General features: G+C 42.9%; 1 protein-coding gene across 4 annotated transcripts in view; it reads right to left on the reverse strand.

Moving 5' to 3' along the window:
• Positions 1-24,486, reverse strand: part of RIPK1 (receptor interacting serine/threonine kinase 1) — a 63,020-nt gene that overhangs the window by 19,123 nt on the left and 19,411 nt on the right. For all 4 annotated transcript variants that reach the window (XM_030929313.1, XM_030929315.1, XM_010361800.2 and 1 more), the window contains 5 exons: positions 22,286-22,435; positions 18,075-18,151; positions 7,867-7,957; positions 6,127-6,696; positions 630-782 (listed from right to left, as the gene is read on the reverse strand). In XM_030929313.1, the coding sequence (XP_030785173.1) occupies positions 630-782; positions 6,127-6,696; positions 7,867-7,957; positions 18,075-18,151; positions 22,286-22,435 (1,041 nt within the window). The remainder of the gene's footprint in view (positions 1-629; positions 783-6,126; positions 6,697-7,866; positions 7,958-18,074; positions 18,152-22,285; positions 22,436-24,486) is intronic.

Below are 24,486 nucleotides of genomic sequence, written 5' to 3' on the forward strand. Positions count from 1 at the left end.
GTAATACTGATGATGCTAATGATGAAAGTTTAACACTTTTTATAGAACTTACTATGTGTCAGGCAGTGTTCTAAGCTTTTTATACATACCAACTCATTTAATTTTCACAACAAATCCATAAATACTGTGATTATCTCCATATTAAAAACAAATAAATTGGCCGGGCATGGTGGCTCATGCCTGTAATCCCAGCAATTTGGGAGGCCGAGGCGGGCAGATCACGAGGTCAGGAGATTGAGACCATCTTGGCGAACATGGTGAAATCCTGTCTCTACTAAAAATACAAAAAAAATTAGCCGGGCGTGGTGGCAGGCGCCTGTAGTCCCAGCTTCTCGGGAGGCTGAGGCAGGAGAATGGCGTGAACCCGGGAGGCAGAGTTTGCAGTGAGCCGAGATCATGCCACTGCACTCCAGCCTGGGCGACACAGCGAGACTCTGTCTCAGAAAATAAATAAATAAATAAATAAATAACAAAGGAATTATATGGAAATTACAAAGATATTTTGCAGAAGTAACATGAGAAAACTTTCAAGAAGAATTATCAGAGAAATTTTAAGATTCCACTATGTCCTTCTCACAAGTAAGAAAGTTCAAGGTTGCTAGACATTGGGTCCCTCCAGGGTATCTTACCAAAGATAGCTTGGTACTTGGAAGCTGGCTCTTCTTTAAAGTTCGTATTTGTGCTGTCTAGTAGTGATGAACTCGTCCCACCAACCTCCATATAATTGTAGGCTCCAATCTGAATGCCAGTGCTATTGTATATGGCATATTTTACAGATTCATCTGAATAAAGAGAAACACACAGGTAAGTAATTCTAGATCAAAAGCAAGAGAAAAAGTACAGCATGGCAAACAAGCAGGGCTTTACCCCAAACATTAAGTTAATTATCCTATGCCACCGTTTAAACTTTTCTCTTTTTTTTTTTTTTTTTTTTTTTTTTTGTGAGACGGAGTCTGGCTCTGTCGCCCAGGCTGGAGTGCGGTGGCCGGCTCTCAGCTCACTGCAAGCTCCGCCTCCCAGGTTCACGCCATTCTCCTGCCTCCGCCTCCCAAGTAGCTGGGACTACAGGCGCCCGCCTCGTCGCCCAGCTAGTTTTTTGTATTCTTTAGTAGAGACGGGGTTTCACCGTATTAGCCAGGATGGTCTCGATCTCCTGACCTTGTGATCCGCCCGTCTCGGCCTCCCAAAGTGCTGGGATTACAGGCTTGAGCCACCGCGCCCGGCCTAAACTTTTCTTCTTTAAAATCTGGCTAAACCACCTCATACCCATTAGGATGCCTACAATTAAAAAAAAAAAAAGATAGTAATAACACATATTGACAAAGATGTGGAGAAAATGAAGCCCCTGTGCACTGCTGGTGGGAATGTGAAATGGTGCAGCCACTGCTATAAACAGTATAGTGGGCCAGGCGCAGTGGCTCACGCCTGTAATCCCAGCACTTTGGGAGGCCGATGTGGGTGGATCACCTGAGGTCAGGAGTTCAAGACCAGCATGGCCAACATGGTGAAACCCCATCTCTACTAAAAATACAAAAATTAGCCAGGCACGGTGGTGGGTGCCTGTAATCCCAGCTACTCAGGAGGCTGAAGCAGGAGAATCACTTGAACCCAGTGAGCCGAGCTGAGATTGTGCCACTGCACCCCAGCCTGGCGACAGAGCGAGATTCTGTCTCAAAAGAAAAAAAAAGCTATCGTGATTCTTCAAAAAAATTAAAGATAGAATTACCATATGATCCAGCAATTCCATTTCTGAGTATATACCCAAAAGAACTAAAACAGGTTCTAAGAAATATTTCTACCCATGTGTTCATTGCAGCATTATTCACAATAGCCGAAAGGTGGAAGTAAGCCAAGCACCCATGAGCAGATGAGTGGATAACCCAACAGTGGCCTAGCCACACAATGGAACAGTCAGCCTTGAAAAGGAAGGGAATCACATCACATGCTACAACATGCATGAACCTTGAGGACATTTCCTAAGTGAATGAAGCCAGCCACAAAGACAATTGCTGCACGATTCCACTCATATGAGGTACCTAGAATAGTCAGAGTCACAGAAACGGAGAGTAGAATGGTGGTTGTCAGGGGCTAGGAGGGGAGCTGGGGAGTTGGTGTTTAACGGATACAGAATTTTAGTTTTGCAAGATCAAAACAGTTACATAGATAGATGGTGGTGATGGTTGCAAAACAACATGAATGTTAGGTAATGCCACTGTAAACATGGTTAAAATGGTATGTTTTATGTTTTTGAATTTTACCATAAAAAAATGTGGCTAAGTCAGAAAACAGAGGTGGATGAACAGCACAGCACAGCTCAGCCACACTTCCCAGCACGATCCCACGACTCTGAACATCTGTGAAGGGTCCTCCTCCTTTACCTGATAAACTCAAATCTCTCAGGTTCAGTATTCAGGAGCTAGCCACAGCTCTGCCCTACCCTCTGTCTCTGATCTTCCTTTCACTGTCTCCGCCCTCGCTCCACTCCAGAGACTCCAGTCCCACCAGATTTCCCACTGATCTGCTGACATGGTGCTCCTGCCTCTGCCTGGACTGTTGACCTTCTGACGTGTTTCTCCCTATCTGTGATTTTCTGACACAGGCCCAGCACAAATTCCCCCTCCTTCCGTGAGCCTGCACTGTAATCCTAGACTCGGCACTCTGCCCTGGGCCGCTCTGTATCTGAGCTGGGTCTGTCTGACTTCTCCACTAGAATGTGAGTCCCGAGAGGGCAACGACCATACCCACTTGTTTTTGTATTCCTTACACTCGCTAGCCTGGGACTGGTACAGGGCATGGGCTCAGTGACATTCATGCTGAGCTGAATTTGTCAAGTGAGGTCGGTACTGTCCCTAAAGAGCACTTAGCATATCCGTGTAGGAGAGAGAAGGTGGTCGAGGAGACAGTTCTGAGGAGGGAAATGAACAGCAGCTCTAGGTACCTCCGTCAGCACACCTGACCCTAAGGTAAGCCGCCCTCTGGACCAGGCACCATGCTCATTTGTTGCATTTTCTCTGAGGAAGCCAAGGAAACTGGGGACCCCCTCTACAGAAAGGTGTAAGAAATATAGGATGTGCACACACACACCATCTGTATGTAGTTCTGGGTGTTCGTGAAGCTGCTGAAACTGGGGTCCTTGGAATCCTAGCAAGGAACCCCTGTGACAGTCTCTGAGGTGCCTTCCAGCACTCAAGGCTGTCTAGGTGTTCTTGTTAACAGTGATAGTAACAGTGATAATAACAGAGCTACCATTTACTGAGCACTTATTCTGTGCATCGTCAGGCACAGTGCTAAGCCGCCTTACCCTGTTTAATCCTCCTGGACCACCACCTCCAGCTTATACTGACACTGTGTTTGTCACTCACAGTCTGCGCTCACCACGGGCTTACGTGGAGGTTTACCCTGCACCTCTCTACTTGGAGATTTGTTTTCTTGAATCAGTGCTTTCTGCCCAAATCTGGCCACTGGAAAAACCATGAAAGTTATGAAATAGAGAAACTAATGCAATATTAGAAACATACTAGAGCTTACAATGTATAAATTTTCAGTTGTAACATTTTCATTTATAATTGAGGAGAATGAACTCTGGAGAGGCAAACGACTTTCCCAAAGTCACCCACTGTAGTGACTGGCACACGCAGGACTCGACTTGGGTCTCCTGACCCCTAGCCCAGTGAGCTTTCCTTTTCTTTTTTTTTTTTTTTTTTTTTTTTTGAGACGGAGTCTCACTCTGTCGCCCAGGCTGGAGTGCAGTGGCTGGATCTCAGCTCACTGCAAGCTCCACCTCCCGGGTTCATGCCATTCTCCTGCCTCAGCCTCCCAAGTAGCTGGGACTACAGACGCCCGCCACCTCGCCTGGCTAGTTTTCTGTATTTTTTAGTAGAGACGGGGTTTCACCATGTTAGCCAGGATGGTCTCGATCTCCTGACCTCGTGATCCGCCCATCTCGGCCTCCCAAAGTGCTGGGATTACAGGCTTGAGCCACCGCGCCCGGCCCGAGCTTTCCTTTTCTAACCTCACTTCAAGCAGCACAGTGAATGAAAACAGTGAGTCTAGGAGCTCTTTCACTGAGAGGAAGACATTTATTTTCCTTTTGTACTTACTGGATACACACACCCTTCTTCTATGGTATGGCAAATTAGAAAACTCACATTTTGGTACAGAGTTAGGACATTCTGATAACAAAAGCAAGCAGAAGACTTATTTAAATTTGCAAGGAGAAACTCAGCGTGTTCATTTACTACCTCAATACTTGGCAGGATCATCTTTGGGAGCAGAAACACAGACAATTCTATTATTTATTATAGATCCAAGTGCCCCTTCCCCACTGAAAGCATCTCAGAATCCTGAAGAAGCTGGATCCCTGTACATCTGTCACTGGCAGAACCAGGAACCAGAGCAAGAGTGAAAACAGAAAGAGATTTTGGCACTAAACTAGTGTATTTGGGTTGCTCATGTAGAAAGAAGATAAAAAATGACACATTAAATATTGGTTTAGGGTCTGCCTTCCGTCCACGAGGATTTAAACTGTATGAGGGAAGGGACTCAGGCTGTGCTCAGTTATAGCTCCAGTGCCTGGAGAACTGCATGGCACAAAGTGGAAGTGCTTTGGAATTTTTTTTTTCTTTTTTCTTTTCTTTTTTTGAGATGGAGTCTCGCTCTGTCACCCAGGCTGGAGTGCAGTGGTGTGATCTTGGCTCACTGCAACTTCTGCCTCCCAGGTTCAAGTGATTCTCCTGCCTCACCCTCCCAAGTAGCCAGGATTATAGGCGTGTGCCACTATGCCCCGCTATTTTTTTTTTTTTTTTTTTGTATTTTTAGTAGATACGGGGTTTCACTGTGTTAGCCAGGATAGTCTCAATCTCCTGACCTCGTGATCTGCCTGCCTCAGCCTCCCAAAGTGCTGGGATTACAGAATTTTTTTTTTTTGTCTGAGACACAATCTCACTCTGTTTCCCAGGCTGGAGTGCAGTGGCATATCTCAGCTCACTGTAACATCTGTCTCCAGGGTTCAAGTGATTTTCCTGCCTCACCCTCCCTAGTAGCTGGGGCTAAAGGCATGCGCCACCATGCCCGGCCAATTTCTGTATTATTTAGTAGAGACAGGGTGTCACCATGTTAGCCAGGCTGGTCTCGAACTCCTGGCTTCAAGTGATCCACCCACCTTGGCCTCCCAAAGTGCTGGGATTACAGGCATGAGCCACCAGGCCTGGCCAACCATGGCCCCAGCTGAAATTTTTATTGACTTAATCATGAATGAATAAAATGATATGGAAATACTAATGAAAAATTTTATCCCCAGACATGAAGGAAACAGAAGGACATTCTGCTCATAGGATTATACATGACTTGGATACTGCCTAATGTCTAATCCAATAATTTGCATTCTACAGATCTTATAATAAAACCTACGGAAAAAATCGAGGATGTTTGCAAAGGATGTTTTTGGAGAATTTGGTGTTTTGAAAGAAACTGTAAGTAAGCTCTGTGGTTCTCAAAGCTTCCTGTACCTGAGTTGATTTCAGGATCTCCAGGACACTTGTGGGTACCACTGGTAGATGCCGTCCACGTGGTTAAGGTGATGTTGGTGAGTATTATTTGATAAAAATGCTGGATATTGCATTAAATCACTTCTATTCTAGACTGCCAGTAACTACTATCACATACCTTTTACTTCACCTGATAGATATATGGGAGTTACAAGAAAATTTTTCATCACTAATGGTAGTCTTTGAACTATATAAGATAAGAAACAAAAATATCCAAAACTGATTTCTTACCTTCAAAAAACAGCAAGCAAGGTAAAAGCAAATAAGCAGATAACGTCCCATTTATCAGAGACTGGGTGAAATAGGACTACTATGCACTCCAGATTAGAGTCAAAGACGCCTGCCAGTCACAAGGACCTCCCGATGCTTGTGGACATCTGTGATGAATCCTAGCCCCAGATGAAACACTCCCAGACCAAGTGGCCTGGCGGAGTCCATTCCACAGTGGCAACTTGCATCTGGCAGCGGACGATACCCTCTGTCCCCATCACAACCCACAATCTACAATAGAGCTGGTTGGTTGCTTTATTTTCCGAAAAATAAAAAAAGACAAGATTGTGACTATCAAAGACCCATTTACCTGTTAGTGGCAAGGAGGTGAATGGCATCGTGGGCGTGTTTCCTACATAGTTGGTCTCAGGCACTGGGATTTTATGCAGACTAGACATAGGACTTGGAAGTAGCCCATACCAAACTCTGGGATCTGCTGTTCCTGGATCCAGTGGTCTTGTTCCAAAGCCATGGGAGCTATATAATACATTGTTCCGATATGGCACTTGAGGTTGGCTGGTAAGCCCTGAGGGCTGGTGCACTGCATTACCATGACTGGTTGCACTAGAATAAGCGGTGCCTTTTACCTTTGTATTCTGAAAATTCTCATAAGGTCTTTGCTGTGCAAAAGGGTCATGGGAGACCCTTCGTCTCCTTTCCTCCTCTCTGTTGTAAGCCACATTCTGTCTGGGCTGCTGTTTCATCTGCCTGTCCATGCGGCTGCCATAGAGATGGTAGTTGGCTTCCTCTTGGAGTTTACTCTGCAGACTGGGTTCATTCTCTTCTTGCCGGTGCTCCAGGGAGGGGGCAAACCAGGACTCCTCCACAGGACCCATCCCAAGTCCCTGGGAACTGTGCAGTGAACCAGGCTGTTCTGTGGCTGAGAAGAAATGATCAACATTAGAATGGGTTTTGTGAAACATTAAAAAGTAAAATAAAATCTGAGCACCATCATGAATCTGTATCTCAGAGGGACGCACAGAAAACAAGTAAGAGACCAGTCCAAAGCATTTAGGAGATGGTCCTCTTCCCACAAGCTTTACAAATAATAGGAGCTCCTCGCTGGCAGTGAGAGAGTACTAGGAAAATTATAGCAAGCAAGAGAAAAGCGGCTGTTGCAGGGATGATCAAGGAAAAAAGGGACTTGGTTTGGAGCAGAGAAGGTAGTTGTTTCCTTGGAGTGATTCAGGTGAAAAATAAGATCTGCAACTGGGCGCAGTGGCTCACGCCTGTAATTCCAGCACTTTGGGAGGCCGAGGCGGGCGGATCACCTGAGGTCAGGAGTTCGAGACCAGCCTGGCCAACATGGCGAAACCCCGTTTCTACTGAAAATACAAAAATTAGCCAGGCATGGTGGTGCATGCCTGTAATCCCAGCTGCTTGGGAGGCTGAGGCAGAAGAATCGCTTGAACCTGAAAAACAGAGGTTGTAGTGAGCCAAGACCATGCCACTGTACTCCAGCCAGGGTGACAGAGGGACTCCGTCTCAAAAAAAAAAAAAAAAAAAATCTGCAGCAGCTCTGTCCTAAGCACGTCCCATGAATTCTTTCATTCTTGAAGAGCCCTATGAGAGGAGGAGCAATTATTATGATTTGATGGGTGAAGTTTAGAAGAGGTTAAGTAATTAGCCACACATCAGGTAGCTAAGTGGCTTCAGTATCCTATACTCTGCCATCCCTTTTGTTACAGTGAAAAAAGTATTCCTACTTGACCTGAGACGAGCCTCTCTGCTTGTAGTCTGGCTCTAAGTCACTCCGACCTCCTCAGGGACTTCGCTCTCACATATGTCCCCCACCTTCTTCTGAATCGTCGCTTCTCCCCATCAGATATGTTAGGCCTTTTGTTCAGAACACTATGACTGGTGAGCACACTGTTACTTCATATTTCAAATACATGTAACTTGACTCTCGAATATTATAAATTCCTTTAAGGCAGGTGTTCACTTTTATAGTTTCTTCTGTTTCCCATGTGGTCCTGAGTAGCATTTTAGAGTGGAGTGAATGAGTAACCAAACACATAAATGAATGGATTTTGAGCACAGTGTGACTTACCTGAATTTGACCTGCTCGGAGGCACTGCCACACAATCAAGCTGGAGAGACTGCATTCTCTTCACAACTGCATTTTGGTTTGAATACTCTTTCTATAATTAAGAGCATAAATACACACTTTAACAGCAGAAAATATTGAGTCCCAGAAAATTATAAATGAGAATTCATATTTTCAGAAGGTACAAATTTCACATAGATCTTACAAATAGTAATTTTTTTTCATTAATGTTTTTCCCAAATAGCCAAAATGATATTTAAAAAGAACAAGGTTGAAGGACTCACAGTTCCTGATTTCAAAACTTACTACAAACCTACAGTATTCAAAGCGGTGTCGTACTGGCATAAAGACAGGCACATATGCCAGTGGGGCAGAATGGAAAGCCCAGGAATAAACCCTCCCATAAACAGCCAATTGATTTTTGACAAGGTTGCCAAGACCATTCGATGGGGAAAACTGAATATACACATATGAAATAATGAAGTTGGACCCTTATTTCATACCATATAAAAACTCAAAATGGATCAAAGACTTGATTTAAGGGCTAATGCCACAAAAATTCTTAGAAGAAAACAGGTAAAAAGCTTCATGACATTGGACTTGGCAGCGATTTCTTGGTTATGACACAAAAGCACAAACAAAAGTAAAAAGTAAAACTACATCAGAATTAAAAGCTCTGTGCATCAAAGGATACTATGAAGAGAGTAAAAAGATAACCCACAGAATAAGGAAAAAATACTTTGGGAGGCCAAGGTGGGTGTATCACATGAGGTCAGGAGTTCGAGACCAGCCAGGCCAACATGGTGAAACCTTGTATCTACTAAAACTACAAAAACTAGCCAGGTATGGTGGTGTGTGCCTGTAGTTCCAGCTACTCAGGAGGCTGAGGCAGGAGTATCTCGAACCTGGGAGGCAGAGGTTGCAGTGAGCCACCATTCCGCCACTGCACTCCAGCCTGGGTGGCGACATAGTGAGACTCTGTCTCAAATAATAATAATAATAATAAAATAAATAAAATAATGGGGAAAAATAGCAAACCATATATATCTGATAACGGGTGAAATCCAGAACATTAAAAAAAAAAATCCTACAACTCAACACCAAAAAACCAACAACCCAATTCAAAAATGGGCAAAGAACTTGAATAGCGGTTTCTCCATAGAAAATATACAAATGGCCAATAAGCCATGAAAAGATGCTCAACATCATTAGTCATAGGGAAATGCAAGTCAAAACCACCATGAGGTACACTTTCATACTCTTTATAGTGACTGTAATATAAAAATGATAAATAAAAAGTGTTGGTAAGATGGTGGAGAAATTAGAATCCTTGTGCATTGCTGGTGAGGAATATAAAATGGGGTAGCTACTGTGTAAAAGAATTTAACAGTTCTTAAAAGTTAAACATGGCCAGGCATGGTGGCTCACACCTGTAATCCCAGCACTTTGGGAGGCCAAGGCAGGCAGATCACCTGAGGTTAGGAGTTGGAGACCAGCCTGGCTAACATGGTGAAACCCCCATCTCTACTAAAAATACAAAAAAATTAGCTGGGCATAGTGGCACACGCCTGTAATCCCAGCTACTCGGGAGGCTGAGGCACAAGAATCACCTGAACCGGTAGGTGGAGGTTGTAGTGAGCCCAGATTGTGCCACTGCACTCCAGCCTGAGTGACAGAGTGAGACTGTCTCAAAACACAAAAAACAACAACAACAAAAAACCCCAAAGATTCAAACAATGCAGAATCACACAGAATAACACCCAAACATTCCTTGAGCACCTACTCTTCCATCTCTTCCATTCCCCTGAGGTAAGCCTTATCCAGAGTGTGGTGCATATCACTCTTCTTCTCTCTCTAGGAATTTGCACACACATTCCAGAAATATACTATATATATGTGTGTGTGTATATATATGTGTATGTATATATGCGTGTGTGTGTGTATATATTTATATATTTTATTTTTTTTGAGACACAGTTTCACTCTGTCACCCAGGGTGGAGTGTAGTGGCATGATCTTGGCTCACTGCAACCTCCACCTCCCGGGTTCAAGCAATTCTCATGCCTCAGCCTCCTGAGTAGCTGGGATTACGGGTATGCACCACCACACCTGGCCAGTTTTTTTGTATTATTAGTAGAGACAGGGTTTTGCCATGTTGGCCAGCTGGTCTCCAACTCCTGACCTCAAGTGATCCACCCACCTCGGCCTCCCATAGTGCTGGAATTACAGGCATGAGCCACTGCACCCGGCCTATATATATATATACACATTTTTTTAACATTAAAAGGACCACACTGTAAGTATTGTTACGTGACTTATTTTTTCACTAACAGCTAATCTTGAAGATCTTTCTATATCATTACATGTTAGTTGCCACCTCTTTCTCTTAAATGGCTATTAGTATTGTGTAGTTTAGATGAATCATAATTTAGGGCATTTACTTTTGGGCATTTGAGTTGTTTCTAATTTTTCACTCTTACAAACTAAGGTGCAAAGAACGGAAGCTACATCTTTGAGTGTCCATGTGAGTGGTACAGATTACTGAGAGTAGAATTGCAACAAAACTTATGGGCTTGTGGAGTTTGTTGGATGCCTCACCTTCTAATGAACTTCTCCAATTTACACTCTTACCAGTACTGCAGAAGACTGCTTGTTATTCTGCATTTTCACCAACACATTGTATCGCCAATCTTTCGAAAATTTCAATCTAATGGATGAAAAACTGTAACAGGTTCATTTTGCCTTTCTCTGTTGGCAAGGCCAAATATCTTTTCTGAAGTATGTTGTTCAGTTTCTTTTTTGAATTGTCTGTGTTGTCTATTATCTTTCTTTTGAATTATTTTTTTGTTTGTTTGAGACCGAGTCTCGCTCTGTTGCCCAGGCTGGAGTACAGTGGCGCGATCTTGGCTCACTGCAAGCTCCGCCTCCTGGGTTCACACTATTCTTCTGCCTCAGCCTCCCAAGTAGCTGGGACTACAGGCTCCCACCACCATGCCTGGCTAATTTTTGTATTTTTAGTAGAGACAGGGTTTCACCATGTTGGCCAGGATGGTCTCGATCTCCTGACCTTGTGATCCGCCCGCCTCGGCCTCCCAAAGTGCTGGGATTACAGGCATGAGCCACCGTGCTCAGCCTATTTTTGTTTTTAATTTGTAGGCATTCTATTAAATATTCTGGATATTAATCCTTTGCTAAACACAATTTCTCCTTTTCAACTCCCTTTCCATTTTCATGAGGTTATATACAATAATCTTTTTCTTTATACTTTGCGAATTTTGTGTGTAGCTTAGAATACATGGATTGATTTTGGACTTTGTGGTAGACACAGTGATGGGCCTGTCAGATTCCCCTGCAAGGAGGGATTTGCTGCCCTGTTGCAAGGAGCTGAGTGAACACACAGCCTGCAGCTGTGAACTTCTTTGCCCCAGGTACTCCCCTTCTGAGCCAGTGATTGAGAAAGGCAAGGAGATAAAGCCTTGGCCATTTCAGTCTGACGTGGGATAAGCCTGAGGGGCATTTTCCCAGCGCTCCTGCTGCCAGAGCTCTCTGTCAGGCTTCGATGCCCTCGACTTCTTCCTCTGTTCATTCCTGCTTCCCACTCCTTCCTGGCACCCCAATCTCCAACTCAGTGGCTGCTTCTGGAAAACCCAACCTGCAAAGACTCACCTTTTCTATTAATCTATTTGATTATCCTTGCTGTAGTCTACACTGTTCTGATCTCCTTCTTCAGAATTTTCTTAGCTATCTTTGTACATTTTTTCTTTCACACAAACTTAAGAGTCAGCTTGTTGAATTCCATAAAGAATTTGGTTGTGCTTTTAATTAGGATTGCACTCCTTTTATAAATGACGTTGGGGAGAATAGACAGCTTTAGTACGTCAAGTCTTTCCATCCATCAACACATTTCACTGTTTATTTGGATTTATTTCATGTCATTTAGAAAAGCCTTGCCATGTTTGCCAATGTTTAGACACATAATATTATCTTATTGTGGTTTTAATTTGCATTTCTCTAATTACTAGTAAAGTTGTGCGTGTTTTTGGTATATTTATTCTCTTTGGTGAAGTGCCCATTCAACTATTTCATCCCTGTTTTAACTGGGTTGCGTATCTTTTCCTTTCTGATTTATAAAATTTCTCTAGATTTTATGTATTCAAGTGCTTGGTCAGTTATGTGTGTGTTGCACTTCTCCCCTTCTGTGACTTGTTTGCTTGTTTATTTATTTATGTATTGGAGATGGGGTCTCGTTCCATAACCCAGGCTGGAGCACAATGGCGCGGCCTCCCGGACCCAAGCAGTCCTCTCATCTCAGCCTCCTGAGTAGCTGGGACCACAGGTGCACACCACCATGCCCAGCTAATTTCTTTTTTTTCTTTTTTTGAGACGGAGTCTCGCTTTGTCGCCTAGGCTGGAGTGCAGGGACTCGATCTCGGCTCACTGCAAGCTCCGCCTCCCGGGTTCACCCATTCTCCTGCCTCAGCCTCCGAGTAGCTGGGACTACAGGCGCGCACCACCACGCCTGGCTAATGTTTTGTATTTTTAGTAGAGACGGGGTTTCACCGTGTTAGCCAGGATGGTCTCGATCTCCTGACCTCGTGATCTGCCTGCCTTGGCCTCCCAAAGTGCTGGGATTACAGGTGTGAGCCACTGTACCCGGCCCTAATTTCTTAATTACTATTTGTAAAGAGGAGGTCTCACTATGTTGCCCAGGCTAGTCTCGAACTCCTGGCCTCAAGTGATCCTCCCACCTCAGCCTCCCAAAGTGCTGGGATTACAGGCATGAGCCACCATGCCCAGCTTCCATTCTCTTAATAGTTCATTTTGATGAATAAAAGTTTTTAAATGAATTTATAAATTAATTTAAACATTTTATAAATTTATAAATGTATAAAATAAATGTATCTAAATTTATAGAATTTTACAATGAATTCATTTACAAATTCATTCTTAAAATTCATTTAAAATTTTATAAATTTTAAAATTTATCAATTCTTACCACTACAGCTAATGCTTTTGTGTACTGTTGAGGATTCCCCATCCTGAGGATATGAAGAAATTCTCCTATATTTTCCAATAGCTTTATGATTTTATCTTTCACATTTCTGTCAGTAATCAACCTGGAGCTGATTTTTTGGTATGGTGTAAGGTAGAAGCCCAATTTCATTTTTGTACCATGCGGATACCCAGTTGTCTCAGCACCATTTATTGAAAAGACTGTCATTTCCCCACTGCTCTACAGTGCCATCTCTGTCAAAATCAAGTTTCTAGGTATGTGTAAATCTATGGGTTTTCAACTCCATTCCAACAGCATCTGTCCACCCCACACCAATACCACTGTCTTTTTAATATAGCTTTATAATTCTTGACAAGAATCTGATAAGGCAAGCCCTTCACTACTAGTCTTGTCCTTCCTCAAGGGCATTTTGGCTGTTCTTACTCTCTTCTTTACCTTTTCATATGGATTTCAGAGTGGGTTTGTCAAGTTCCACTCCTCACACCCACTTTCCACACACACAAAACTAAAAGGTTGAGATACAGGCCTGGTGTGGTAGCTCACACCTGTAATCCCAGCCCTTTGGGAGGCCGAGGCAAGTGGATCATTTGAGGCCAGGAGTTCAAGACCAGCCTGGCCAACATGGTGAAACCCCATGTCTACTAAAAATAAAAAAATTAGCCGGGTATGGTGGCGCACGCTTTTAATCCCAGCTACTCGGGAGGCTGAGGTAGGAGAATCGCTTGAATGCAGGAAGCAGAGGTGGCAGTGAGCTGAGATTGCGCCTCTGAACTCCAGCTTGGGCAACAAAGCAAGACTCTGTCTCAAAAAACAAAAAACAAAAGACTTGACTGGGCACAGTACCTCACGCCTGTAATCCCAACACTCCGGGAGGACAAGGCGGGCAGATCATGAAGTCAGGAGATTGAGACCATCTTGGCTAACATGGTGAAACCCCGTTTCTATTAAAAAATACAAAAAAAAAAAAAAAAAATTAGCCAGGCGTGGTGGCAGGCACCTGTAGTCCCAGCAGCTACTCAGGAGGCTGAGGCAGGAGAATGGTGTGAACCCAGGAGGTGGAGCTTGCAGTGAGCCGAGATAGCGCCACTACACTCCAGTCTGGGAGATAGCAAAATTCTGTCTCAAAAAAAAAATAAAAAATAAAAGAATAAAAAACTTGAGATATTGGTTGGGATGGCATTGATTCCACAGATCCATTTGGGAAGAGCTGACATCTTCATACTATGGTGACTTTCACATCACAAAGTAAATGGTATATTTCTTCACTTATTTAGGTCTTGTTTTATGTCTCTCAATTAAGGTTATACTTTCAGAGTTACTACGTGCCTTTTGTAAGACCTATTTTTATATATTGATTTTTATAACTAGATAAAGGTATTAATTTAAAAGATACTTTTGAATTTTCCATGTACACATCCTGTAACCTATGAACAGTCTTGTTTCTTCTTCCCATCCTGTATCTCTTCTTTCTTTTTCTTGCTCTACTGAAATAGCCAAGACCTCCAGTACCAGGCTGACCAGAAATAGGGGTGGCAAGCAGCTTGGTCTTGCATACTATTTCAAAGAAAGGTGGGCTGGGCACAGTGGCTCACGCCTTGTCATTCCAGCACTTTGGGAAGCTGAAGAGGGCAGATGGCTTGAGCTCATGAGTTTGAGACCAGCCTGGGCAACATGGCAAAATCCTGTCTCCACAAAAAATACAAAAGTTATCCAGGCATGGTGGTGCACGCCTGTGGTCCCAACTACTCAGGGAGCTGAGGTGAAAGGATCACTTCAGCCTGGGAGGTCGAGGATGCAGTGAGCCGTGATCACACCACTGCACTCCAGCCTGGGCAACAGAGTAAGACCTTGCCTCAAAAAAACCAAACCAAAACAAAACAAAACAAAGTCTGTTAACATTTTGTTAAAATAAGCACAAAACTTCTGGTCGTTTCAAGATACCTTATTATCAGAAAAGGAATTTCTTTTCTGACTTGCTAGTATTTTTAATCATAAATAAATATTATGTTTTATTAACAGATTTTTCTGCATCTATTGAAAAGACACATCTTTTCCTCCTTTAATAAGACAATGTAATAATTATCATGACAGATTTTCATAAAGTTAAACTAACTTTGCATTCTGGGAAGAAACCCAATTTTGCTTTTGTTCTTTGATGAATTCAGTTTGTTTATAGTATTTTATTTAGAACTTTTGCATCTATACTGTTAAACAAGATTGGTCTCTAATTTTCCTTTCTTGTACCTTATTTTCCAGTTTTGGGAATCAAGGTTATGCTTACACAACATGACTCTGGAAGAGTTCTCTCTTCTCTATTATCTACAGAAAACTGTAGAAGATTGACATAATTTCTTCATTGAATATTTGGTAGAAGTCATTGATGAAGCTCTCTGTGGGATTTTCTCTAGAGGAAGTTTTTTTTTATCACTGCTTCTTTTAATAGTTACAGGAATACTCAAAGTTTCTATCTCTATTTGAGTTAGCTTTGCTAAATTGTACTTTTTAAAGAGATTGGTCTATTTTATCTAAATTTTAAAATAATTAACAAAAAGTTGTTCATAATATTCTCTTAATACCATTTGATGTCTGCAGGACCTATTTTGATTCCTCCTTATTCATGGATTTCTATCTTGTCTCCTTTTTTATAAGTCTTTCTTTTTTTTTTTTCTTAGAAGTAGGGTCTCATGGCCGGGCGCGGTGGCTCAAGCCTGTAATCCCAGCACTTTGGGAGGCCGAGACGGGCGGATCACAAGGTCAGGAGATCGAGACCATCCTGGCTAACACGGTGAAACCCCGTCTCTACTAAAAGATACAAAAAACTAGCCGGGCGAGGTGGCGGGCGCCTGTAGTCCCAGCTACTCGGGAGGCTGAGGCAGGAGAATGGCGTAAACCCGGGAGGTGGAGCTTGCAGTGAGCTGAGATCCGGCCACTGCACTCCAGACTGGGAGACAGAGCCAGACTCCGTCTCAAAAAAAAAAAAAAAAAAAAAAAAGAAGTAGGGTCTCACTCTGTCACCCAGGTTGGAGGGCAGTGGCATGATCATAGCTTACTCCAGCCTCAAACTCTTGGGCTCAAGCAGTCCTCCCATCTCAGCTATCCTGGGACAACTGGCACATGCCGCCATGTCTCATTAATTTTTTATTTTATTTTCTTAGAGATGGGGTCTCACTGTGTGGCCTAGGCTGGTCTCAAACTCCTGGCCTCAAACAAGATCCTCTCACCCTAGCCTCCCGAGTAACTGGGATTACCTCACACCTGGATCTATCAGTCTTAATTAGTCTATTTTATTAGCCTTTCAAATAACCAATATTTGGATTTTTGATCCTCTATTAGTTACTTTCTGCATCATTAATTTATGCTCTTTTCCTTATTATTTACTTCTTTTTTCTCTAGGTTTATTTTACTATCTTCTTCAGATGTTTGGCTAATTAATTTTCAGCCTTTCTTCATATAATATATATAATATTTATTTATTTAAGGTTATATTAAGTACTCCTTTGCAAAGTGCATTTTATAATTTTAATATGTAGTGTTTTGTTAGCCTTCAGTGAAAAATATTTTCTAAATACCATTGTGATTTATTTTTTTTGACCCAAGGGATATTTAAAAGTATATTTCTTTACTTCTAACCACATAAGATTTTCCAGTTACCTTTTCAAAATTAATTTTGGGCATAACTGAAATATAGTCAGAGGACATTTTTATGATTACAGTCCTTTTAAATTGAGACACATGGTCAGGTTTTGAACATGCTCTGTATGTTCTTGAAAAGCCTTTACAGTAGCTACTCTGCAGTTATTACGTACAGCGTATCGTATGTTTCCATTAGGTCAAGTGTGTTAGTCACGTTCTTCACATCTTCTATAGCCTTGCTGATTTTTGTTTGCTTGTTCTATCAACTGAAGAGAGATGTATATTAAAATCTTCAGTTGTAGGCCGGGCGCAGTGGCTCACGCCTGTAATCCCAGCACTTTGGGAGGCCGAGGCGGGCAGATCACGAGGTCAGGAGATGGAGACCATCCTGGCTAACATGGTGAAACCCTGAAAATACAAAAAATTAGCCGGGCGTGGTGACGGGCGCCTGTAGTCCCAGCTACTCGGGAGGCTGAGGCAGGAGAATGGCGTGAAGCTGGGAGGCGGAGCTTGCAGTGAGCCGAGATCGCGCCACTGCACTCCAGCCTCGGGGACAGAGCGAGACTCCGTCTCAAAAAAAAAAAAAATCTTCAGTTGTAATTGTGGATCTGTCTGTTTTTCTTTGAGTTCTGTCACTTTTTGCTGTGTTGACTTTGAGGTCATGTTATTGACTGTAGATTCACATTTAAAGTGGTTATACTTTCCAGATGCATTGGGCCTTTTATCATTATGAAATATTCCTGATTGTTTGAGGGAATGGTTTTTTGCCTTAGAGTTTATCTTAGCTGACTCCAATCTTTTTTCTAAATTATATTTTAAAATCTGTTTGCCTGTTTCATTTGCATTAGCCTCCTGTTCATGATTATGGGGGTAAGTTGCTGGAAGATGTATGGCAGTAGCTTGATTCCAGAGTCGGCGGCGGCGGGGCAGGGTGGTCTCCATTCCTCTTGGTTGATTGGTTCCTAACGGGGCCTTGTCATGCCCTTCTCACCCCAGACACCACCTCCTTGCTTCAGTCTTGGGCAGATGCTACTGCCATCTGTTGCTAAGTACAGGGGAAGTAGGGAGAGAAGCCAACTTTCCTAAATAGCATAAATGAGGTTCTCAAGTGACTCCCCTGTCAGTGTCCCAGGTGACTGTGCTGTTACTTCTGTACACTGACCCAAGACTGCCCCTCCGGTACTTCTTCCTCAGCATTATGTCTTGGGTTAGTATTCCTTTTCTGTTATATGTCTCAGCAGAATAAATCTGTGGTCTTTCTATCTTTCAAGAATTCCTCAAAATGACTGATCCACTTATGGTACTTTCCATTCTTTGCCAGTGACACTGTGCTTTTGTTTTCATACTGCTATATATGTGTCCTCTCATTTCATGAGTTTTGAAGGAGAAATGGGTCCAGTATGCCAACAGGATGATATTTGCAGACAATTGCTCATTTTGTTTTATATGTTTACCAAGCTAGTTTACCTCAAATCTCAAAAACAAATTACATTGTTTTGGTTTTCATGATTGACAGTATATATTTTGATATGTTAATATTTCAAGCATCTGCTATATTGCCTACCTTTAAACTCTTCACATCCTCTTCTACGCTTTCTTCTAATTGACTTAAATAAAAAGGCCTAAATTTTTCTTCAATGCCTGTAAGAATAAAATGTACTTTAAATTTCTTAATTATTTTCTAACATAAAATAAAAAATATTAGCCATCTACTATCTTTGAATTACTTACCTCAGTCTGTGGGCAAAGCAGTAAAATAACAATTTAAGCTCCAAATCACTGACTCTGATAGAGACTAATAAGATTAATAGAACAAGGGATGGGCTAACACAGAAAACCAGGGGTTTCTGCCGAAATAGCCTGTGCTCTTTGCGCTTTTTATTCATGCTGCAGTTTCTCCGGCTGCAACACAAACCATTCCCTGATGTGAGTTCATCTCCAGCTGAACAGGGATGGGCGAACTCCATGTTTCTGTCCCTCTGGCATCAAATTTATGAGAGGTCAGGATACTCAGAGCAAGGATTTAGTGTAATGGGTTACAGCTGTTAGCCTTCAAAGAAAAAAGAAACTTCCAGTTCCAGGAAGATGGAGTGGACATACATTTTTCTTATTCTTCCTTCTAAGCACAACAAAAACATCCTATGTATTATTTATAAAACAAACGTACAGAGTCTCTGAAAGGAGAAGAGAAGGCAGACCAGCAGGAAACCTCGGGATCAGATGAAACACACGATAGTGAGTTCACTGGATTTTCTCTTTTCCTCATATCTCAGACTTGGCTGAAAAGGTGGCAACCTCAAACCATCAACGGCCACAGATAAAAAAATCTCCAACCAAAGCCTGCTCTTTCTAGCCAAAGAACTAAGCAAGGGGCAGACAGAAAACCTTTAGCCAGTCTACAGCCATGCCATCCTGAATGTGCCCAAGCTTGTCTGCTCTTGGAAGTTAGGCAGGGTCAGGTCTGGATGGTACTTGGATAGGAGAAAACTTAGTCAACAACCACTCTATTCCAGCCAACCCCCACAGAAAAACCCTGTGGCTCCACCCTGACCCACAGCAGCTAAGGCCAAGTAGAGAGCCTCCACATCCAACCATGTGAGACAGTAACAACGTAACCTAACATCCCCACCGGGGTAATGTCAGAGAAGGCCCAACAGGAAGCCAGGGCTGTCCTACCTGCCAGCTGATAATGAGCCCCTCCACTCCTATGGTGTCAGAAGAACACAAGAATAGCCTGGATTTGCCCCACATGGCAGTAACAAGACCCCCCTTCACTTCCCCACTGGGGAAGTGTCAGAGGAGGTCTAGTGGAGAATCAGGACTTTTAACATTGTCCAGTCGTAATGAGGTGCCTTCACCTCTGTGTCAGTGGGGACTATGTGGACTCTGCCAGAATTCCCACCCCTGACCAGCAGGCAAGAGGAGCCTCTGACTTTGGGCGTCAATAAGGGCTGAGTGGAGAGGCTGAACTTCTACCTCCACCCAGCACTAGTAAGGTGGCCACCACTCTTCCCTTGTCAGAGCAGTGTCAGAAAAGCTCAGCCAAAACAGAAGGCTTAAAGAGGATACAGAATCTCACAACACAGTAAGAAAATGTACAAGTTTCAACAGAAAAATTACTCCTTATATGAAGAACCAGAAAGGTCCCAAACTGAATGAAATAAGATAATCAACAGATGCCAATACTGAGATGACAGCAATGTTAGAATTACCTGTCAAGGATTTTAAAACAGCCATGATAAAAACAATTCAATTAATAGTTATGAACCTGCTTGAAACAAATGAAAAATAGAAAGTCTCAGCAAAAAAGGGGAGAATATAAATCTTAGAGCTGAAAACTTCAACGACCAAAATATAATAAAAAGCTCAGTAGGCCGGGCGCAGTGGTTCACGCCTGTAATCCCAGCACTTTGGGAGGCCGAGGCGGGCGGATCATGAGGTCAGGAGATCGAGACCATCCTGGCTAACATGGTGAAACCCGTCTCTACTAAAAATACAAACAATTACTGGGTGTGGTGGCGGGCGCCTGTAGTCCCAGCTACTCGGGAGGCTGAGGCAGGAGAATGGAGTGAACCCGGGAGGCAGAGCTTGTGCCACTGCACTCTCCAACCTGGACGACAGAGGGAGACTCCATCTCAAAAAAAAAAAAAAAAAAAAAAAAACGCTCGGTAGATGGTTCAACTGTGGAATCGAGGAGAAACAGAAAAATCAGTGAACTGGAAGACAGAATGATAGAAATTATCCAGTCTGAACAAGAGAGAGGAAATTAACCGACTGAAAAAAAAAAAAAATAGAAAGCCTCAAGGACCTGTGGAACTATAACCAAAGATACAGTTTTTATGTTGTCACAGTTCCAGAAGGAAAAGAGAAAGAGAGTGTGGGTTAAAAAGTACTTACAGAAATAATGGCCGAAAGCTTCCTAAATATGGTAAGAGGCATAAACCAACAGATTCAGGAAGCTGAGCAAAACCTAAACAGAATAAACCCAAAGGAATCCACACCAAGACAAAAACAACTAAATCTCTGAAAAATAAAGACAAAGTCTTGAAAGCAGCAAGAGAAAAATAACACCTTACCTATAAGGAAAAAAATTTTAGAATGACAGAGTTCAGACATATCCTAAAAGAATGATTAAGGAAAGGTATCTAAACAGAAAGGAAACAATAAAATAAGACACCTTGGAGAATCAGAAAGGTTTGGTTTTGTTCATGGCAGGTAGCACCTAAAATCCTTGGAGTCTTCTAAGAGTGTCTTTTGGGTGGGGTCAGAAAACTAAGCAGCTTCAGAATGGGGGCTAGCAACCAGAAAGACCAAGCTATAAGTAGAAGGCTGGGACTTGGAGCTCCACCTTTGACTTCCAGTGAGGAGAGAGGGACTGGAGATTAAGCTCAAGCACCAATGACCATGATTTAATCAATCATGCACATGTAATGGAACTCCCATAAATCACCTTAAATGGGAAGCTTTGGAGAGCTTCAGGTTGCTGAACACACAGAGGCACCAGAATGTGGTGTGTCCTGAAAGGCTACAGAAGCTCTGTACACCCTCCTCCCATACCTCACCTTGTACATCTCTTCCATTTGGCTGTTTCTGAATTGTACCCAGTACAGTAAAAGGGGAGACATAAGTAAAATGTTTTCTTGAGTTCTGTGAGTCTTTCTAATGAATTCCCAGACCTGAAGTGGGGCTTGTGGGAATACTCAAATAAATTTGTAGTTGGCTGAGCAGAAGTGTGAGTGGCCTGGGTCCCCAATACTGGTGAGGATGCAAGAACCTGCATCACTCGGACACCGAATATAAAATGGCACAGCCCCTCTGGGAAAATGTTTGGGAATTTTTAAAATAAACTGAACATGAAACTACCATACAACCTAGCTATTGCACTCCTTGGTATTCCAGAGAAACTAAGATTTATGTTCACACAAAAACATGTACATGAATATTTACAACTGCTTTAGTCCCAACAGTTAAGAACTGGAAACAAGTCTTTCAAGGAGTGAATAGTTAAACTGTGGTACATCCACACCATAGAATACTGCTCAGCAAACATCCAGGCACCTTTCCCCATCCCTGTATGACAGGGCCAATCTAAATGGCAAAATACTTTCTAAAGATGCCAGCTAAACAAGGGAGGGGATGGAAATAAAAGAAGTGAAGAAGCAAAGAAGGCTGGTGAAAGCCACCTAAGTGCCCATACACGGATGAATGGAGAAACAAAATGCAGTCTATTCATACAATGGAATATTATTCAGCCTTGAAAAGGAAAGAAATTCTGACATCTGCTACAACACAGATGAACCTCGAGGACATCATGCCAAGTGGAATAAGCCAGACACAAAAGGACAAATATTGTATGGTTCCACTTATATACGGTACTCAGTGCAGTTAAATTCATAGAGACAGAAAGTATGATGGTGGTTGCCAGGGGGCAGGGAGAGAGATGATGGAGAGTGAATGTACTATGGGACTATACTTACTGCCCCTGAACAGTGCACTTGAAAACAGTTACAATGTTAAATTTACTGTTATATTTAAACCCAAGTTAAAAAGTTAGTTACAAAAAAAGGAAACAAGAAGACCTAAGTGCCTTCGTGCTTTTGAGAGAGATGGCTTCCTTGCATTGAACAACATGTTTGAAATCTAGAACATCAGGTTAAAACCACAAGTAAAGTTGAACTCAGTTTTCTGAGGATTCAAACCAAGTTCCTAACAACATCTTACTAGGAAAATCACCACACAGGATGCATCCTACACAGTCAGAAAAGATGCTCTTACCAGGAAATGTCGGCCGAGCTTCTGGATCCGCTTCCCAGCAGAGCTTCATGAGGCTGATAATTTCTCTTGGGCAGTACTCAATGATTTCATCCACATCTGGCCTGTTTCCAGATTTTATGCACACTATCAACTGCTGCTCACAGATAGCATCTGTAAAGCAAAGAGGAGCTGAGGTTGAGACTGTCTTTCAGGTCTTGCTCCTCTCTCAGGCAGGAAGGTGACAGAACTTGAACAATACTGCTCATTTTTTTCAGCCTCTGGTATAGCTGCCTCATTCCATAGAGTGGAATGGCCTTATGACAAAGAGCTGACATGACCACACAATATCTTAATGTCTGCAGATAAAACAAAATTCTCAACAAAGCTACCTGCTGATGGAACAGAGATTATGTGGGCAAGGCCAACGGCATGCTCCGTATGCAAAGGCAAATACGGGACAGTCCTTGCCTTTAGGAGCTCAGGTTAATGAGAGTGACTTAAAACACAAGCGTGATCATTGCTATTCAAAAAGGATGGGGCTGGGCACGGTGGCTCACGCCTGTAATCCCAGCACTTTGGGAGGTTGAGACAGGCGGATCACGAGGTCAAGAGATCAAGACCATCCTGGCCAACATGGTGAAACCCTGTCTTTACTAAAAATACAAAAATTAGCTGGGCATGGTGGTACACACCTGTGGTCCCAGCTACTCGGGAGGCTGAGGCAGGAGAATTGCTTGAACCTGGGAGGTGGAGGTTGCAGCGAGCCGAGACTGCGCCACTGCACTCCAGGTTGGTGACAGAGTGAGACTCCATCTTAGGAAAAAAAAAAAAAAGAAGAAGAAGGATGTACAAGGGGTTCCAGTAGCACAACCCTGACTAAAAAGGTCCAGGAAGGCTTTGTTGAGTCCCGAAAAATTAGCAGGTAAAGAATGGGAAAGGGGGACTTAAGGAGGACGACTCCAGGCAAGAGAAGCAGGATATCAACAGACTAGAAGTTACAGAGATCATGACACATCCTAGAAATTCCTCACTCAGTCTAACTGTGCACTGACAAAGAAGGGAGGGTTAGGGATGAGGCCAGTAGAGAAGCAAAGGCCAGAATATGAAGGCCTTTTATTCCACACTGAGGAATTCGAACTTCATCCTGAAGACCATGGAGCATCTGGGAAGGATTTCCAATATGTGAGGGAAAGGGTCACATGTGCCTTTTAGGACGACCATTTTGGCTGCCACATGAATGGTGGACGGTGGAAGGAGCCTGCTGCAGAAACAATGAGGGTTTGAACTAAGCAGAGGCCAGTGGGGACAGAGAGAGGCACACAGGTTGCAGATATATCTTGAGTCACATATATATCTTGAATTCATAGGTTTTGAGATCTGATAGAATGTGGGAGAGAGGGGCAAGGGCAAGTCTGGGATGACTCTAAGGTTTCTTACTGGGCAACTTGGTAAAAGGATGGCCATGCCACTTCCTGAGCATATGAAGAGGAGTGAAGCAGGGCGAGCTGTAGGACAGTGTCGACAAGATGGCAGTGTTTGGGGGATGCTGCTTTGGAGGTTCCTTTGGTGCCTGCAATGGATCTGACCGTAAGACAAGTGGATATCCAGGCCAGAGCCAGAGACACAGATTTAAGCATTTGCAAAGAGATGATCATCAAACCACGGAAGCTGATGATCACCCAAGACGAGTATGCAGGAAAACATCCATTAGTTTATGCACTTAACAAACTGAAGAGTGTCTCTGTTCTCCTACACAAGCCATGACTTACTCATCTTTATATTCCCAATGCTGACTAAAGTGCCCACAGTAGGGACTGAAAAGAAAGAATTCTTGAATGAGGAAGTAAGTGAATGAGTGAAAGTGTGAAGAGTATGCCTTGTAGTGTGAAAGGCTAAATCCTCACAAGCAGAAACCATCAACTTTCCTGTCTAGGAAAAACCCTGGAATTTCACAGCACCTCTCAAGCTAATGACACGCTATCAAGATTCCTATTCATCCTATGATCACTGACTCCTAACTGGAATTACTCATTCATTCAACAAAAATTTACTGGGCACCTATTAGTTCCAGGCATAGTGAGTATAGATGCTGAGGAGACAGCAGTGGATAAATCAGATATGGTCCTTGCCCTCACGGAACTCACAGTTGAGCAGGTAAGACTGACATTAAGAGAATAAACAATTATAAACCTTAACTGATTTCGCTGAAGCCCATTATTTCA

This window comes from Rhinopithecus roxellana, chromosome 4 (assembly GCF_007565055.1).
Source record: "Rhinopithecus roxellana isolate Shanxi Qingling chromosome 4, ASM756505v1, whole genome shotgun sequence".
NCBI lineage: Eukaryota > Metazoa > Chordata > Mammalia > Primates > Cercopithecidae > Rhinopithecus > Rhinopithecus roxellana.